The sequence below is a fragment of the Harpia harpyja genome, chromosome 11 (assembly GCF_026419915.1).
Source record: "Harpia harpyja isolate bHarHar1 chromosome 11, bHarHar1 primary haplotype, whole genome shotgun sequence".
Classification (NCBI taxonomy): Eukaryota; Metazoa; Chordata; class Aves; order Accipitriformes; family Accipitridae; genus Harpia; species Harpia harpyja.
In genome coordinates, this window is record NC_068950.1 from 4,511,635 (window position 1) to 4,527,765 (window position 16,131).

The 16,131-nt window shown below is 49.8% G+C and overlaps 1 protein-coding gene across 1 annotated transcript; it reads left to right on the top strand.

Moving 5' to 3' along the window:
* Window positions 1-74: 74 nt before the first annotated feature.
* LOC128147995 (tyrosine-protein kinase ZAP-70) lies at window positions 75-12,161 on the top strand. The gene is made up of 12 exons (XM_052801336.1): window positions 75-521; window positions 1,906-2,066; window positions 2,717-2,855; window positions 4,427-4,505; window positions 5,252-5,292; window positions 6,500-6,548; window positions 7,950-8,130; window positions 8,834-9,040; window positions 9,307-9,499; window positions 10,129-10,269; window positions 10,791-10,903; window positions 11,268-12,161. The coding sequence occupies exons 1-12, from the start codon at window positions 120-122 to the stop codon at window positions 11,389-11,391; spliced, it is 1,830 nt and encodes a 609-aa protein (XP_052657296.1). The 5' UTR covers window positions 75-119; the 3' UTR covers window positions 11,392-12,161.
* Window positions 12,162-16,131: the final 3,970 nt, after the last annotated feature.

Genomic DNA, 16,131 nt, shown 5'->3' on the forward strand with positions numbered 1-16,131 from the left:
GAATTCCAATTGAACCTTTTTGCAAAATTATGTGTCAGTGAAGAATTTTGCTTCTCTATTCCAGATCGAGAACCAGCAGCGCGTGAGCCAACCCAAGCAGTCCCGGTAAGCGCACAGAGATGCCAGATGCTGCTGCTCACCTGCCCTTTTACTACGGCAGCATTGCCAGGTCAGAAGCGGAGGAGTACCTCAAGCTGGCGGGGATGTCGGATGGCCTGTTCCTGCTGCGGCAATGCCTGCGCAGTCTGGGGGGGTATGTCCTCTCCATGGTCTGCAACCTGCAGTTTTACCATTATGCCATTGAGCGCCAGATGAACGGTACCTACGCCATTGCTGGGGGCAAAGCGCACTGTGGGCCAGAGGAACTCTGTGAATTTTACTCCAAGGATGCCGATGGGCTCTGCTGCACCCTCCGCAAGCCCTGTAACCGCCCCTGTGGTGTGGACCCCCAGCCCGGTGTCTTCGACAGCATGAGGGACAATATGGTGCGCGAATATGTCCGGCAGACATGGAAACTAGAGGTAACGGCCATTGCCAAAGGTGGTGGGGGACTGTGCAAGGAGTGCTCCCCGGGGGCTTACTGCCACTTGCTGCCCTGACCTCCTCTGTCGCTGTCATCCCCCTCTTACAGCATGGTAAAGCAAGGTCCTTCTCCTCCAAGGCTGCTGGCACTAAGAGCAGTCTTAAATCTGTCTTTTCCAGTTTCTTCTTCAGAAACAGGTCTAAACATCTTCCCAAGCCTTCAGACTCTTCCTCTGAACAGCTGGCGTTGCATCTGCTCTGCAGGGTATCAGAGGTCATTGCCCACTTTGCAAGCATTTCTCATGTGCCATTTGCTCCTCTGCAGCACATGGGACGCTCGCTGCGGTTAGACCAACACTCTCTGCGTGAGGTGCCTGTACCTCCATAACATTGCGCTGAAGATGTAATGAAACCAGACTTAAATTCTTGCTCAGGTTTTCCTCGCTGTTTGAAGTCAGTGGAGGTTTTGCCTATTCAGGAGAATATGCCTATACCAGACTGAGATACTGGGTACAGAATCAGGTCTGTCTGTTATTTAAATTTTAAAATAGCTACAGACAGGTTCCTGCATTTTATTGCAGACTGGAATATATATAATATATATGTAAGGCAAAACTCTGTAAATGATCACGCTGGCAGCCACGTAATTAATTTCCTTCTACCTGCTGTCACCTTAACAGTGGCTACTCAGACACTTACAAGTCCTTGCAGAAACATAGCTCAGGCATTCTCCTTATGGAGCCTTTCTACAAAAGATCTCTAAATTTGGCCTATTTTAGACCAAAGGTGCTTGACAGAATGAGGTATTCTATAGGGTTTCTCCATGAAGCTGATCTGTGTACACTGGTAGATAACACAAAGGACATTGCCACCTACTGGCAAACGAAAAACTACAGTTGTTTATAAAATGTGTGGGGCCAGTAAAATTAATTTAGGGTCTCCTAATTCCTAATCCTGATTTCCAGACTGCACTGCTCTTCACAAGATGTAGTGTCTGGGGACAGTGAGCACCCAGGAAGGCAGAAGCACCAGAAAGAGGTCCTGCTCTCCTAGGAATGCAAGGCTGAAAGACACCTCACAAGCCTGATGTCAAGATCCCCCATACAAGTATGATGAGTTCTCTCTTCCCTCACCAGCAAGTTAACGGACTTCAGCTGGATTCGAGGGATGGGACCAATTTAGATAAGCAAGGAATTCTGCTCTGCAGCAGAACAGAATTCAACTCACTATTCCTATAGGCATGATTAAGGCCACAGGCACTTCAATTACAAGACCTGCCAAGTTTCCTGTGCCATCTTCCCAAAAGGGTGCAAAATAAACTGTGCTGAACCATGCAACAATGTAGCGGAGTGGCATGAGGTCTCATTTCTCACTCTTTTCTAGGGGGATGCACTCGAACAAGCCATCATAAGCCAGGCTCCACAGGTGGAGAAGCTCATCGCCACCACAGCCCATGAGAGGATGCCCTGGTACCATGGCAGCATCGCCCGGGATGAAGCTGAACGGAGGCTCTACTCAGGGGCACAACCTGATGGGAAATTCCTGTGCGTATGCAAAACCCTGGCACATGCTGTGATCCCTGTACTTTTACCATTTCCCCACCTCCACTACCCTGTAGCTATTTGTTTCCATGAAGTGCCTGAGAGGAGGTTTAGCTGAATATGGTCAGACTGTGGTTACAGGTCTTTCAAAGACAGCTTCTGACACCCCAGACCTGTTATTGTCCAGACAGTGTCTGGCCTCCTTGAAGAGCCAGTCCTGAGCTTTATTTGTTTCTCATGTTTAGATATCTCTATGACGTATGCTTGTTAATGCACCGGATGGTATGAGATAAAGGGTTCAGTGGGTGAAGACATTTAACACTGACACATAGACAATGTATGGCCAATAAAATACAGGAGAAAGCATTGCTCTGCATCTCTGCTGAGGTGAGACAGCCCTTAATTTAATTATCTCCTGAATGAGTTAGGGAAAGAAAGAACTAGTTGGAGAGGATAGAGAAGAGGGGCAAGAGACTGAAGGTGAAGGGTCCCTCTTCAGCGTCTGCAGAGGGGTGTTGGGAAGGTGGCAATTCCAAAAGTGGGATGCAGGCACACTTTTCCAAGTGCCCACCCAGTGACCCACCACCGCTGCTGCCACAATAATTTGTAGTGCAAAACCTGGAGTTGTTTTTAATAGTTCTGCTTCCTACCAGGCTGAGAGAAAGGAAGGAAAACAGTGCCTACGCCCTCTCCCTTGTCTATGGCAAAACAGTGTATCACTATCGGATAGACCAGGACAAGTCCGGCAAGTACTCCATCCCCGAGGGGACCAAGTTCGACACGCTCTGGCAGGTACCGTACTGTGGGGTGCTGACCACTGGTGTCCTAATAAAGCAAAGGCACTTTTCCCTTGTTATAGCTGCCCATGCCTTGAGGGGCAGGAAGGGCCATGTGGAGCTTTAAAGGCTTTAAGACCGTACATGGGTGGTTGTAGCCCCTTCCAGAAAACCCTTACGTTCCCTGGGTCTGGCTGTCTACCAGCTCACCTCATTGCATTCATTTCTGTGCACTCCTAGCTAAGTAGATCTAAGTCTGGGCTATCACAGCAGCTCTGAAATAGTGCTAGCTTTACCACTGCCTTCATGCCTTATGCTGGTCTGGTGCCTCTCCAAGGAAACAAGAGGATTAGTGCTTTTCATTTCTAGCTTTAAGCCAGGGTACGTGAGATGGTTATATTAGTTACACTTGCACCCCATCGGCAAACATCACGCGTTCAGCCACAGCGTGCACCTCAGACCTCTTGCCTGCGGCAAGCCCCAATGAGATTGCTCATCCCAGGCTGTCCCTCCTGTGCATCCCCCACACTGCTTCTGGATCAGCAAAACTGTTGCATGCAGATTGCCACTTTATGGTCCAGGCGACTGACTTCTGTGCAAAGAAGAGGGGAGGCCAGAAGTCTTAAGCCAGCTGCCAAAATCTTTACATGACTGGAGATCCAAGTGCCAGGACACACATCCTATCATCCCTGAGAGTCAGGGGCTTTGGGAATTGGAGATGGCTGTAATGCCCCAGAAGTCCTCATGAGGGTGAGGCAGGGTTTTTAGGGAATGTGACACATGGTCCAGCAACTCTTGGCACTCCTGGGGAGTCGCATGCCCCCCCCAGAGCCCAGCTCTGCCGTGTGGCACACACCTCGGACCTGCTCCAGGGAACGGATACCAGTGCTTCCTCCTGGGCAGGGCTGTCTGGGGATCAGTAACTCTGTTTTGCTGAATTTTCCAATTCCCAGGACTGTTTTCACTCTGAATTTGATTGAAAACAAAGATTTTGGGGCATTTTTATGGCAACAGAACCGTGCCAGGCTCCCAACTGCAGATGAAATCTGAGACAGACAGGAGGGGAAGAGAAAGCCTTGTCTCCCTTGCGGTCCAGTGGCCAGGGGCTGGGCTGGTCGTCTCCAGCCAGAGTCAAGTCCCCACTGTGCTTGAACCAGCGGTTGCTGCAGTGAAAAACTGCCCGAGATCCAGAGAGCTAACCCTGGGGTTCCTCTGGGAAAGCAAAAGGTTTCTCTGAGGCTTTATCAAACAAAACATGACTTAAAAACCTTTCTGGCTGGGACAACAATAACATTACACTGAAAATGCCCTACCCAGCTCTCCTACTGGTGATTTTCCTTTTTGTCTTTCTTCAGTCCTTACCTAACTTCCCTAGTTCTTCCCAGCTCTGGCAGATATCCAGGTATGCAAGCGCTTACTTTAGGAGATCCCTGAGTGCCCAGATAGGAGAGGAGAGAAAGAAAGAGTTTAGTCCCTGTCTGACGTAAATCTGAGAGAAATCATTACCATAAGCCACACAAGTTGCCTGCAAAAAAAAGAGATGATTTTCTGCTCATGATAATCTTTTTCCTCCCATTCTTTTCCCAGTTGGTGGAGTACCTAAAACTCAAACCGGACGGGCTGATTTTCTACCTGAGGGAAACCTGCCCCAACCCCAACATGCCAGGTGAGCTGACATCTCTCAGTGTCATCCCTGGCCTCGGTTTACCACTAAGCGTGGTTTATCACTAAGTTTGAGCTGCGCCAGCCCAAGTTTCCTTTACTGTGTCCAACTTTGCTCAGACCTTGGTGGTAAGAGAACGGTGAGGTCTCTGCTCCTCTGGCAAACTGGGCAAGTCTCACATCATGTTGTCTGCTGAAAGTGGCCACTGTCCAGGCCTGGTCTAGGGTGGCCCAAAGACAGGAGCCTATGGGGGAATCAGTGTTCCAAATGGATTAGGGACTTCTGGTGCCAAACAGACATCTTCTGAAAAATGACCTGGTTTTTAGGCAGCAGGAAACAACATGTCCTGCAAGTCTGGCTCCTGGTGGGTCTCTTGAGCTGAACATTCAAAACCATGGGTCACTTTGTCCTAGTCCAAGTGTCACAAACATCACTTCAGAGCCTGCCCATGGGACCCTCGCTCTCCTGGGCAGGGAGCTCTGGGGTACAGCTCAGTCAGTCCCTGCTCTGGGACCGATGGAGACTGTAGGGTGCTCCAGTGGGCCGGCACCTGCCCTGAGGGCTGGTCTGGGAATAACACCCACATCTAGGCACGTTTCCACACTTTTTTTTGCTGAAGCTGTGGAAATGTCCTTTGGCGGGGGAGAATCAGACACAGGCATCCACCCAGTCCTTCAAGGACTGAAGCTCTGATCCTGCTTGGGGCATAGGCAGACTCTTAATAACAACTTCTCTCTCCTGATTCACAGCATCTGCAGCACCGGTTCCACCAACCCACCCCTCCATGAGCGTAAGTTTTGGGGAGGGTCTGTTTTATTGGTACCTCAGTGGTTTAACGTTACTGCATTTCAAGCTTGCTGATCAAATTCCACTCTTCTCTAAAACTCAATAACTCAAATGGAATACATTAAGCCCAGCTGCAATGTTGTCCCCTTTCCAGCTTGGATGGGGATGAGGAATAGCTGGGCACAGCTACTGTTAGAGCTGAAAATGGTTTCCATTCATACTGTGCTCCTTGCAACATGTGGGCCTGTCCTTGGGGAGCCCTCTCCCCCCTGCCCTCCTTGCCAGGCAGGAGCAAGGAAGACGTGGTTGGATTCTGGGAACACTCAGCCTTGCTGCTGGCCACTGGCCACCAGCCAGGTCTTTGTGCTCCCTCTGCGTCCCTGGCCTTGGGGTACGTCTGCGCTCAGTCACCGCTCCGAGTGCCGAGCAGTGTTGAAATCAGCTCGTTTGGGCTATATGAGCAGCCCATCCCAGAGCCCAACAGAGGCTAAATAAAGGCCTGAGCATTCACCCATCTTCTCAGAGAGCTTTCACAATCTGTGGTGAATGTCGTGGCGAATGTGCTGCAAGCAGCGCTGGTGTTCAAAGCTGTGCTGGACAAATGTGTACCACACCGCTTTGTCGCTGTCTGCTTTTGGGACAGTGGCTGTATACAGTGTCCGTACGTGCTCACAGGGGCCACTCTTCAGGCAGGCAGGTGTGCCGGCTGCAAGCTGAGCTGCTTCCAGGCTTCCCTTCGCTCCTTGTCTCAAAGCAAAGTGCAGAGGCTTGGCTGGGATGACCCCACTGCTGCAAGAGACTTATCACTTTGGGATGGGGAAAGCAGAGGGGGCAGAGAGCAAAATGCAGCCCTGTGTGTGTGCCCCTCACTGCTCAGGTAAACACAGAGCCCTCAGCACCTCACCCTGCACAGCCCACAGGCTGGGTTACTGGAGGGTGATGCTGCATTCAGGCTCCATGGCACTGAATACCCCCAGGGTGTGATTCCTGCTGTGCAGCTGCAGTGGGGGTACTTGCCAGCCTGGACTGGAAAAGAAAAGTTGGCTCGATACCACTCCAATCCCTTGTGCCTACCTCAGGGCCTTTTAGAGGGAATCACCAGCTGGGGCTCTGTTGGGCTGCAGAGGCTCCCCATCCCTCTCCTCTCCCATTTCAAACTGAAGCAGTTTCCCCTGGCTCCTTTATCCACTTTATCCCCATTTCTTTTCCAGAGACACCTTGGGTCTCTCAATGCAGATGGATACACACCAGAGCCTGTAGGTAAGCATCTTTGAAAGCCCTCTCCTCCTAACAGGAGACAGGACCTGAAGATGTCACAGGAGCCATGGGGGTTACCTGACACATCTATATCACTTTCTGGTCAAAGAGCCGTGCTACAAAGCCCCTTTCTCACAGAGGCACCCAGGAGCCTCCCAGTTGTTTCAGGGTCCTGAGACAAGAATATTGCAAAACTGTTTGTCCACACCCATATCCCAGTAAATCAAGCCCTATCCCATTCCCCATCGTACCCAGTAAATCAAGCCCTGTCCTATTCCCCATCTTCTATCCTGCCTACTGCTCAGTGTATTCAGTTATATTTCAGTGGAGTGAAGTCATGCACATGCCTGGGTCCTGCAGGGTCTGATACGTGGAGTGAGAATGCTCAGACACCTGTCCCCATCCTGGCTCCTTCAGCAGCTGTAACTAGGAGAGGCCATGGGTTGTGAAAGGAAGGGAGATGCCCAGGAGGGAGGCTCCCTGAATGCTGGAGCTTGAAGGAGAATTGGCCAAAAGACTAGAGAAAACCTTCCCAATCAGTGAGGTCGAGAGGGATGCGGAATCATAGAATCGTTTAGGTTGGAAAAGACCTTTAAGATCATCAAGTCCCACCATCAACCCACCACCACCATGCCCACTAAACCATGTCCTGAAGTGCCACGTCTACGTGTTTTTTGAAGACCTCCAGGGATGGTGACTCCACCATTCCCTGGGCAGCCTGTTCCAATGCCTGACAACCCTTTCAGTAAAGAATTTTTTTCTAATATCCAATCTAAACAACCCCTGGTGCAACTTGAGGCCATTTCCTCTTGTCCTGTCTCCAGCCACCTGACAGAAGAGACCAGTACCCACCTCACTACAACCTCCTTTCAGGTAGTTGTAGAGAACGATAAGGTGTCCCCTCAGCCTCCTTTTCTCCAGACTAAACAACCCCAGTCCCCTCAGCCGCTCCTCATAAGACTTGTGCTCCAGGCTCTTCACCAGCTTTGTTGCCCTTCTCTGGACACACTCCAGCAACTCAATGTCTCTCCTGTAGTGAGGGGCCCCAAACTGGACAGAGTACTCAAGGTGCAGCCTCATCAGTGCTGAGTACAGGGAAACAATCACTTCCCTGCTCCTGCTGGCCACACTGTTTCTGATACAGGCCAGGATGCTGTTGGCCTTCTTGGCCACCTGGGCACGTTGCTGGCTCATATTCAGCCGGCTGCCAACCAGCACCCCCAGGACTTTTTTTGCCTGGCAGCTTTCCAGCCAGCCTTCCCCAAGCCTGTAGCGCTGCATGGGGTTGTTGTGACCCAAGTGCAGGACCCAGCACTTGGCCTTGTTGAACCTCATACAGTTATCCTCGGCCCATCGGGAAGGGTATGTTGTTTACAGTTATAAACAACTGTATCTCTTGGGAAGGTGCAGGAAAGTCACGCCTGCTACCCATGGACACCAGTGTCTACGAGAGCCCGTACAGTGACCCCGAGGAACTGAAGGATAAAAAACTTTTCCTGAAGAGGGACCACCTGATGATTGATGAAGTGGAACTGGGGGCAGGAAACTTTGGCTGCGTCAAGAAAGGAGTCTACAAAATGAGAAAGTGAGTGCTGCCCTGAAGGATGCTGAGGAAGCTGGAGGAGGGTGCTCCAGGCTGAGCTCAGAGGTGTCCCCAGCTATCCTGCTTCTAGCTAGATGGACCCTAAAGTGATAATGGGGTGGAGGTATAAGAGATACTCTAGAAGGTCAGTGGTGACTTTCCATGGACTTTGAGTGATAGCTTCGTTGCCCTGAGAGTGTAATTTGCACTGCACACCCCCAGGCATAAGACTGCCACTTCTGAAGGCATTTGCTGGGCTCAGAGGAGCAAGTCCATGCTCCTGAGGTCATCTTGGTCCATGTCAGGGCAAAGGAATGAGACTGAGGAGATGTGCCATCCTTAGCTCTGTCGTTGGTTGTCTGTGAGTCCACAAGGATGGCCTTTTCCCACTTTGTGCCTGAGTTTCCCCCTTGAAAAATGGCAATGATGATGCAGATCTCAGTGTGTGAGGTGATGTACCTTCAGATCTACAGATGGCAAATACTGGCCTAGACTTATAAGGGTGAGGTGATCCTTTTCTCTTTGGCCTTCTATCAGGCCTGGAATACCAGTCTTGTGCAGGGCTCTGCCAAAACAGGCTACTGAGATTGCCATTGAGAGATCAAACAGTATCATGTGAGAAAGTGGTTTGCATTCCTGGCTGTGATACACGAGTCCAGCTGCTGTTTAGTTCATCCCATGTGTGTTCCTCTTGCGCCCTGTGCAGGAAGCAGATCGATGTGGCCATCAAGGTGCTGAAGAGCAACAATGAGAAAACAGTGAAAGATGAAATGATGAAGGAAGCCCAGATCATGCATCAGCTAGACAACCCCTACATTGTCCGCATGATTGGGGTCTGCGAGGCAGAGTCCCTGATGCTCGTGATGGAGATGGCTTCTGGAGGGCCGCTCAACAAGTTCTTGGCTTCCAAGAAGTGAGTACTGAATAAAATGTGGCTAGCTGATTTTCTGCACATCTCATCAAACTCTCTGCCGCTAGGGGATCCTAGCTTTGTAGGTGGAGGGAAGCTGATAACAGCAGAAAGAGATGTCTTTTCATGTGAGGTAACAGGGACTGATGCTTCTGGAGCAGAGATGTCCATGTTCATTCTCCCTTGCAACTAGGAAACTTGAAGGGGACCATGGTGTACAGAGTAATGGCAGGTCCTTTATTACTGCATTGTCTTTTCATCTTGCCCAGAGACGAGATTATAGTCAGCAATATTGTGGAGCTGATGCACCAAGTATCCATGGGGATGAAGTACTTGGAGGAAAAAAACTTTGTCCACAGAGACCTGGCAGCCAGAAATGTCCTGCTGGTCAACCAGCATTATGCCAAGATCAGTGACTTTGGACTCTCCAAGGCTCTTGGCGCTGATGACAGCTACTACAAGGTAAGTGTAAGCACAGCAAAGGATCCGGATAGCTAGCAGGAGCCGTCCTGGCTGGGGGCTGAGAACCCCAGAGGCAGGGGGTCTGGGCTCTTCTCAGGAGCCTTGCTGCATGACCACATCATGCTCTGGCTGGCCTCACTGCTGTGACATTAAAAGGGGCTTTGCAAAGGTCTGGGTGGCAAGGAGGAAATTCAGATGGATGCAGAGGCAGCAAGGGGGATGCAGTGCAGTGGGATGACAGGAGAAAGGAGAAAGGAGAGAAGCCAGAGCAGAGAGCAGGGAAGAGAAGGTGATGAAGAGTGAGCCAGGGCTGATCTTCCCATCAGTATGCACCAGTGCATGCCCGCACTGAGCCCTGGGGCTGGGGTGCGGGAGGAGAGTGGTACTGCAGGACAGCGTACTGCACCCAGGGATGGCTGAGCAGGGCCAACAAGACAGCAGGGCCTGGGATGGGGTTTGAGGCTCAGGCCTTAGGGCTCGGGGCCTTGAGCTCCTAGCCCAGGGCAAGGGGATATTTTTCAGCAGTGTGGGATTGCATTTGACACAAACATTCAGCAAGGCAGAATTCAGGTTCAGCTCATAGCAGTCTGTGTCTCAGGGTGGAAATGTTCGTCTTTGCTTTGCTACAGGCCAGGACAGCAGGAAAGTGGCCCTTGAAATGGTATGCCCCAGAGTGCATCCTCTATCACAAGTTCTCCAGCAAGAGTGATGTATGGAGCTATGGTGTAACCATGTGGGAGGCCTTCAGCTACGGGCAGAAACCGTACAAGGTGAGGCAGAGCTGGGTCCATCATGGATGGGTGCCACAGTCTAGTCTCCCACTCTGTAACAGGCTGACACACACTGAAACTACAATTTCCTTGAGTGGGTGGTCTTCCCACTCTTGAACAGAGGGGAAAGGAGACAGGCTCATTTCCACTTTACAAAAGGCACAAATTAGATTGTTTGGATCCTGCAGCTTTGTGTTCATTTAAGGGAGAAGAAACAGAAAACAAATTCATTTGGGTTTGAATCAAAGCAGATCTTCTCTTTGATCCTTCTGCTCACTTGCAGAGCTGAAAAATCAGTTGCTCAGCCACTGCTCTGCCCATGCTTGGGATGGAGTCTGCAGGCTGGGCTAGCCACAACGCGAGACATCGCTGCTGGGTGCCGGGGTTGAAAACAGTGACTGTACGGGGTGTGTGGTGCGTGGATCCAAAGCATTACCCTAGGCCCAGCTCTAATCTGTCTCTTCTAACCCTGTTGCCAGCTCCAAAAACATTAAAGCATTTCCCACTTGATCCTATCCTAGAAAATGAAAGGCCCAGAGGTCATCAGCTTCATAGAGCAAGGGAAGCGCATGGACTGCCCCATGAACTGCCCAGCAGAGATGTACGCCCTCATGCAGCAATGCTGGACCTACAGGTAAGGCTTTCACTAGTTCAACTCTTTGGTGGGTAGCAGGTCCATCAGAACAGCACACACTGCCTGGATGGTGACAACACAAAGCAAATGGTGTCTCCTGCCTTAGCCTCATTCTCCAGTCCATAATGAATGATGGACCTATTTCTTTATTATCGTACCCCTCCATTTGCCTGTACCAATCCTGGAAGAAGTCAGAGCCTCTGTGCCTTTGACCCTGCCAGAAAAGTCTCAGCTGCCCTCCTAAGCCCTGGTACAACTGGGCTGCTGTTCTGCCCCAGGTTCTTCTGCACCTGGTATCTTCTCATTGCATCGCTCCACTTTTGTCCTTTCTGCTGACTCTATTTGTTCCTTTCTGCCCTTGCAGATGGGAAGAGCGTCCAGGATTTACTACTGTGGAAAACATAATCCGCTCCTACTACTACAGTATTGCTACCAAGACAGAAAATGGGCCAGAGACAGAGGACAAGTCAAAAGCAGCTCTTCCTTGAGTTTCCTTCTCTGCTCCTGAACACACACCCTTCCTGCATGGGGCCTGGAAGGGCTCTTTGCGAATTTTTGCTTTAATCTCTCAAACGCCGGTTTTGTTTCTCAAGTAGTTCCAGAACCAAGAACCTGGAAGACGATGCTGTCACAGCAGACAAGGGCACTCAGCTGTGCCTCATGTCTCCAAACAGCCGGCCATGATTTACATCTCCAGCCTGACCCAGCACAGGACAGTACAGAGAATATTATAGTTCCTTCTCACCCACTTCCAAAACTATTCCAGGACCTCAGAGCTTAATGCCTACCAGACTCACTAAGGATGAACTGTGTTGGCTCCAGCAGACCTGGATTTTTTCAGATCCCTTAAAAAAACCATTCTTTCAGAGGAAACTGCCAAGTGTACATTTCTGGTGAGGTTTGCATGTGGTGTGACACAGGACGGGGAGCCGTCGAGTCCCCTTCCCCTTGGTTTAGGCCAAGAAGCAGCTGGTGTGCTGCTTGCTTCCAGGAGAGATGGGGAGGAGCAGTGGGGCAGAGCTGCATGGTGCCACTGCTTTGTCCTTCGTGCACCCTGCCAGCTGCAGCTCTTACACCCCGGGCACTGCCATGTACCTTTTCAGCACAGAGCACAGTGTACATCCCCCCTGCACTGCCACAGCCCTCCAAGGTGGTTATGGCTCCTGAAACAACTAAACTCCCAGGACCCATTGCTCACCTGCTGGATCCCATCTGGCCCCTCTGTGCTAATGAAATCAGCATCTTGCTTTTCAAGCCTGAAAATTGGTCATCCTGTAAATAAACTATTCTGTATTTTTTAACATACCTGTGGCTCAGACTATTGAACTATCATAAATGTTTGCAACTGCTTCAAGCTGACAAGAAAATAATTGTAATTTCCTTCCACTAGGCCAGGGTTTCCATCCTTGATGCTCTCAACCCTGCAGAGTCACCAACCTCGTCACCCTTGGGCTGGCTTCACTGCAGAGCTGGAGCTTTTTTGCAGCTTTCTTGCAGCTAATGGCATATATGGCTGCTCAGCTGAGTCCACTGTGGAAACTCACCTATCAGGGCTTGTACTGGTCTACCCCCACTCCCCGGATGCAGTGGATTACCCATGTTGGGGGGACTGTGGTCTGCCCTGTTGCAGAGAGCAGAGTGGTTCTGAAGGCTGGGGAAGTGGGGGAAACAGAAGATCAGAGCCCTGAGATACAGTGAATAGAAAAGCTTATCTCTCACCATCTTCTGGTATCTGAAAGCCACACAGTAGCTCATACAGAGTACCTTGTCCAGGAGGTAAAATAAACACCTACAGTACAGGCCAGGGCACAGCCCTTATCTAAAACCTTAATGGGAGGTGGATTCGATCTGAAGACAACAGTTTCTGGGGAGCATTCAGGTATGAGGCCTAAATTAACCTCTCAGTATAGCCTGTTCAGAGAACTTAGGTCTGATGAAAAACACGAGCGTTGCCCTCTCCTCGCTTAGACTACAGCCTCCAGTGACACCAACTATTTACGTGCCAAAGCTTTTTCTCTCTCAATCCCATTAGCTTGTCCTGTATGCTTGAGAACTATGGACATATTATCCCTACCAGTAGAGGGGAAAACAGAGGTATCAGAGGAGAAAGTGGCTTATTCCTCTTTGCTCAGTGAGTTAGTGGCAGACACAGGAAAAAAATTATCCCCTATGTCATGTTTTCCTCCCAGAGAAAGCAGCTGTTTTGCTGGAAAAGAAAGGTTCGTTGTGCTTTCTACTTGAAAACCACTGCCAAAACATTTTGTTTAGACTTTTCTTTCAAAACAAATCCATTTTCTGGTTTGAAATGATTTCTCATATTAAATTTTCAGCTAACTGGTTGCTGGTACTGTTTCAAATGGGGAAGGAAAGTACCAGAGAAGTTGTATTCCCAGAGGAGCTACTGGTTTAGTTGGAGACAATTTCAAGTGAGTGTGTGTGCCCACACCCTGACAGAGAAGACATAAATCCCTTGAGATTATGCCAGAAGAGTAAGGGGCAAGGGCTTCTCCTCCAGAAAGCTGTCTGGGCTGTGGATGTTGCTCTGGCTGTTCCAAGAGCACCGCAAAATGTCAGGAGTTGCTGTAGGGGAAAAAGGGAGTGAGACAACCAGGACCCAAAGTCACAGGGCTCTGTGACTCATGTGTCTTTGTGACTCCTGCTTTTGGCATGTGTGGGGTCTGACAGTCACCCAGAGGGGAATCCCCTTTGACTTCAGGCACTGCCTCCTTCCTGGGCATCCCCAGTCTGCAATCACAGAATGGGCTCAGCCCCTTCACTAAGACACATCTCCAGGTCCCACAGTGCAATGGCCCTGCAGACCAGGACAGCCTCTCTTCTTCCCCATCCACAGCATGGATATATCCAGCCCTGTCCTCTCTCCTTGCCCACTGCTGGCAGGTCCAAATACTGAAACACTCTGCTGGACCTTTTAGTCCTTTCGCTGACTGATCCCAGAGGCACTGAGTGAAAGAGCAAGAGCTGTGTCAGTGACAAGATAAAGGCAGAGGCTGTAGTTAGCACAGACTCAGAGCTCAGTGCTCTATGGCTGATTCTGCTCTCCCATAAACTTCCTCAAATCCTCTCTTTTCTTGCTGACCTCTCCCTACCTCCTTCTCTCCACTCGCTCATTTCCCTCTGTTTTACCTGAATCTTTAAAGCTCTTCTGATTCTTGCACTCTCCATCTTGCAAGGGAAAAGATGAACTGCATCTTCTAACTAAGTACCCACAGTGGTAACATGAGACATGATAAAGTACTGGTAATCACGTCTGATCAACACTATGTAACACTCCATCATATCACCAATGCTGATCTATCTCATTCCAACCTATCTTATCACCAATAAGCCTATCTTATCACCAGTACATGCCTATTTATCAACTGCACATATCACAAGGACATACTGACCTTTCTATCTCTTTCAGCTATCTAGGCACTTTCATTTTGTTCAGCAGCACAGCAACTACGTGACTAATGCAGCTCTGTGCTCACTGACGTTTGTATCACACCCCTAAGTAATTTACTGAACCAATGCAAAAGTGTATTTTCAAAGCTAGCGCTGGATATTTTCCCCTCTTTTTCCAAGAAGTGCAGTCTGTGAGGTTCCTCAGGTCATGGCTCAGCGCTGGCAATGGGACTCCTGCTTTGCTGCTGGGCTTTCCTCTCTCCCGTGAGCCTGGACAGCCTTTAAGCTGCTTGGTTTTGGCTGCTTCCTGGGCTTTCTGGGCCTTCTGTATGGTATTTCTGTATAGCACAGAACGCAGAACTAGAAGCACTGGGCAGAGAGAGGGGACCAGCCTGAGGGAAGAGCACTGGCAGGCTCCACGGCAGCTGTCTCCACGCAGCCCTTGCTGAGATGAGCTACTGCAGCACTCAGACCAGCTCCTTGTTTGGGGAAAGGGCAGGTTTGCATTTTCGAGATCTCTGTCCTGCTGGATGGCTCCAGCTGTTGGCAACTCGGAGACGCTGCAAGGGCAGGGCACAGACCTACTCATGGTTGTCACCCTTCTTGTTACAAAATGTCTGGCAACCATGAAGTCACAGAATGCTTTGGTCCTGCCCTGATAAAATACACCTCAAAATCACAGATTTCTTCATAAAAGTCAGGTCAATCACTGATCCTACACTGTCCCATTCACTCCTTCCATGATAGGAGATCAGCTTGCTTCTAATTACAGCAGAAGGAAGTGAGACAAGGGAAGGATATGACTTGTCAGTGATTGCACAGGGGCCTGGAAGAAAAGCTCCCATCCACCTTTGTTTTCATATTTTCATCTCCAGACGATGTCTTCTTTTTATGTTCAAAGGCCTTCACACTTCAAAGGAGCTGAACAAGCCAAATGATGCCCCAGCACAGAGTGCCATCCCGTGCATCGATATACTCACTCAGCAGTGGCCCAGAATTAGCCAAGTCTTATTGTAGAGGCTTTTACCATCAACCCATTGCACATGAATAAAAAAGGATGTGCTAGGTGCAAAATTAGATGCTCTTCACTGACAAGAGGAGTGCAAGTGATGGGACTGGTTTAGGTATTAACAAATATCCCAAGTCCTGAGGAAAAGACACTCTCTTTTCACAGCAGGAGGAAATTACTTATTTTTCCACCAAGAAATCTGGTAGAGCATGTGAGACTTGGACTGAGCCAAAAGGCCTTTTCTTCTTTTGTCTCTAGATTTTTAACGTTACCTTGGTTTTGCCTGTCAGATAGAAATCTCTGTGCTGGCAGGGGAAACTGTAAACGTGTCTTCACAAGTGGTTTTTTTGATCAGCAACAGAAGTCTTGGAAAATAAGAGAGGTGCTGGTACTGGCTGGGAGGCTGTTGAGGAGCAGTAGGCAATGCAGCATCGCTCATCTCTTCAGACTTCAAATGATCCCATCTGAGGACAGGAGCATGCCTGCGGTGTGAGGACAGGCAGCGGGACCCTGCCTGCCTGACCAGCTGGAGCCGCGGCACAGTCAGGCCCTGCAGTGAGCAAGGAGGTGCAAAGAGGCATCAGACACACACCATGTCACGAAGAGAGGCTATTTTTGTCCCTAACTGCCAGCAAACAGCTCAAGCAGTGACAGGTGGTTTCATCAGCTAATTCTCTGTGTTGTTTTTTGTGGCCTTAAGCAATCAGCTTTGGTCAATGTAAGGTGTTGCTCTGTTCGATTTGCGCAGGCAAATCAGGGTACGGTGGCTGGTGTTCCCACTGTCTTTTCAAGGCTTCTGCTCTGCTAAGATGGC

Coding starts and splice junctions, on each gene's coding strand:
- LOC128147995 (XM_052801336.1), top strand. CDS start 120: ATGCCAGATGCTGCTGCTCACCTGCCCTTTTACTACGGCAGCATTGCC. Junction 6,549..7,949: donor ATACACACCAGAGCCTGTAG/GTAAGCATCTTT, acceptor TCTCTTGGGAAG/GTGCAGGAAAGTCACGCCTG. Junction 10,904..11,267: donor CAGCAATGCTGGACCTACAG/GTAAGGCTTTCA, acceptor CTGCCCTTGCAG/ATGGGAAGAGCGTCCAGGAT.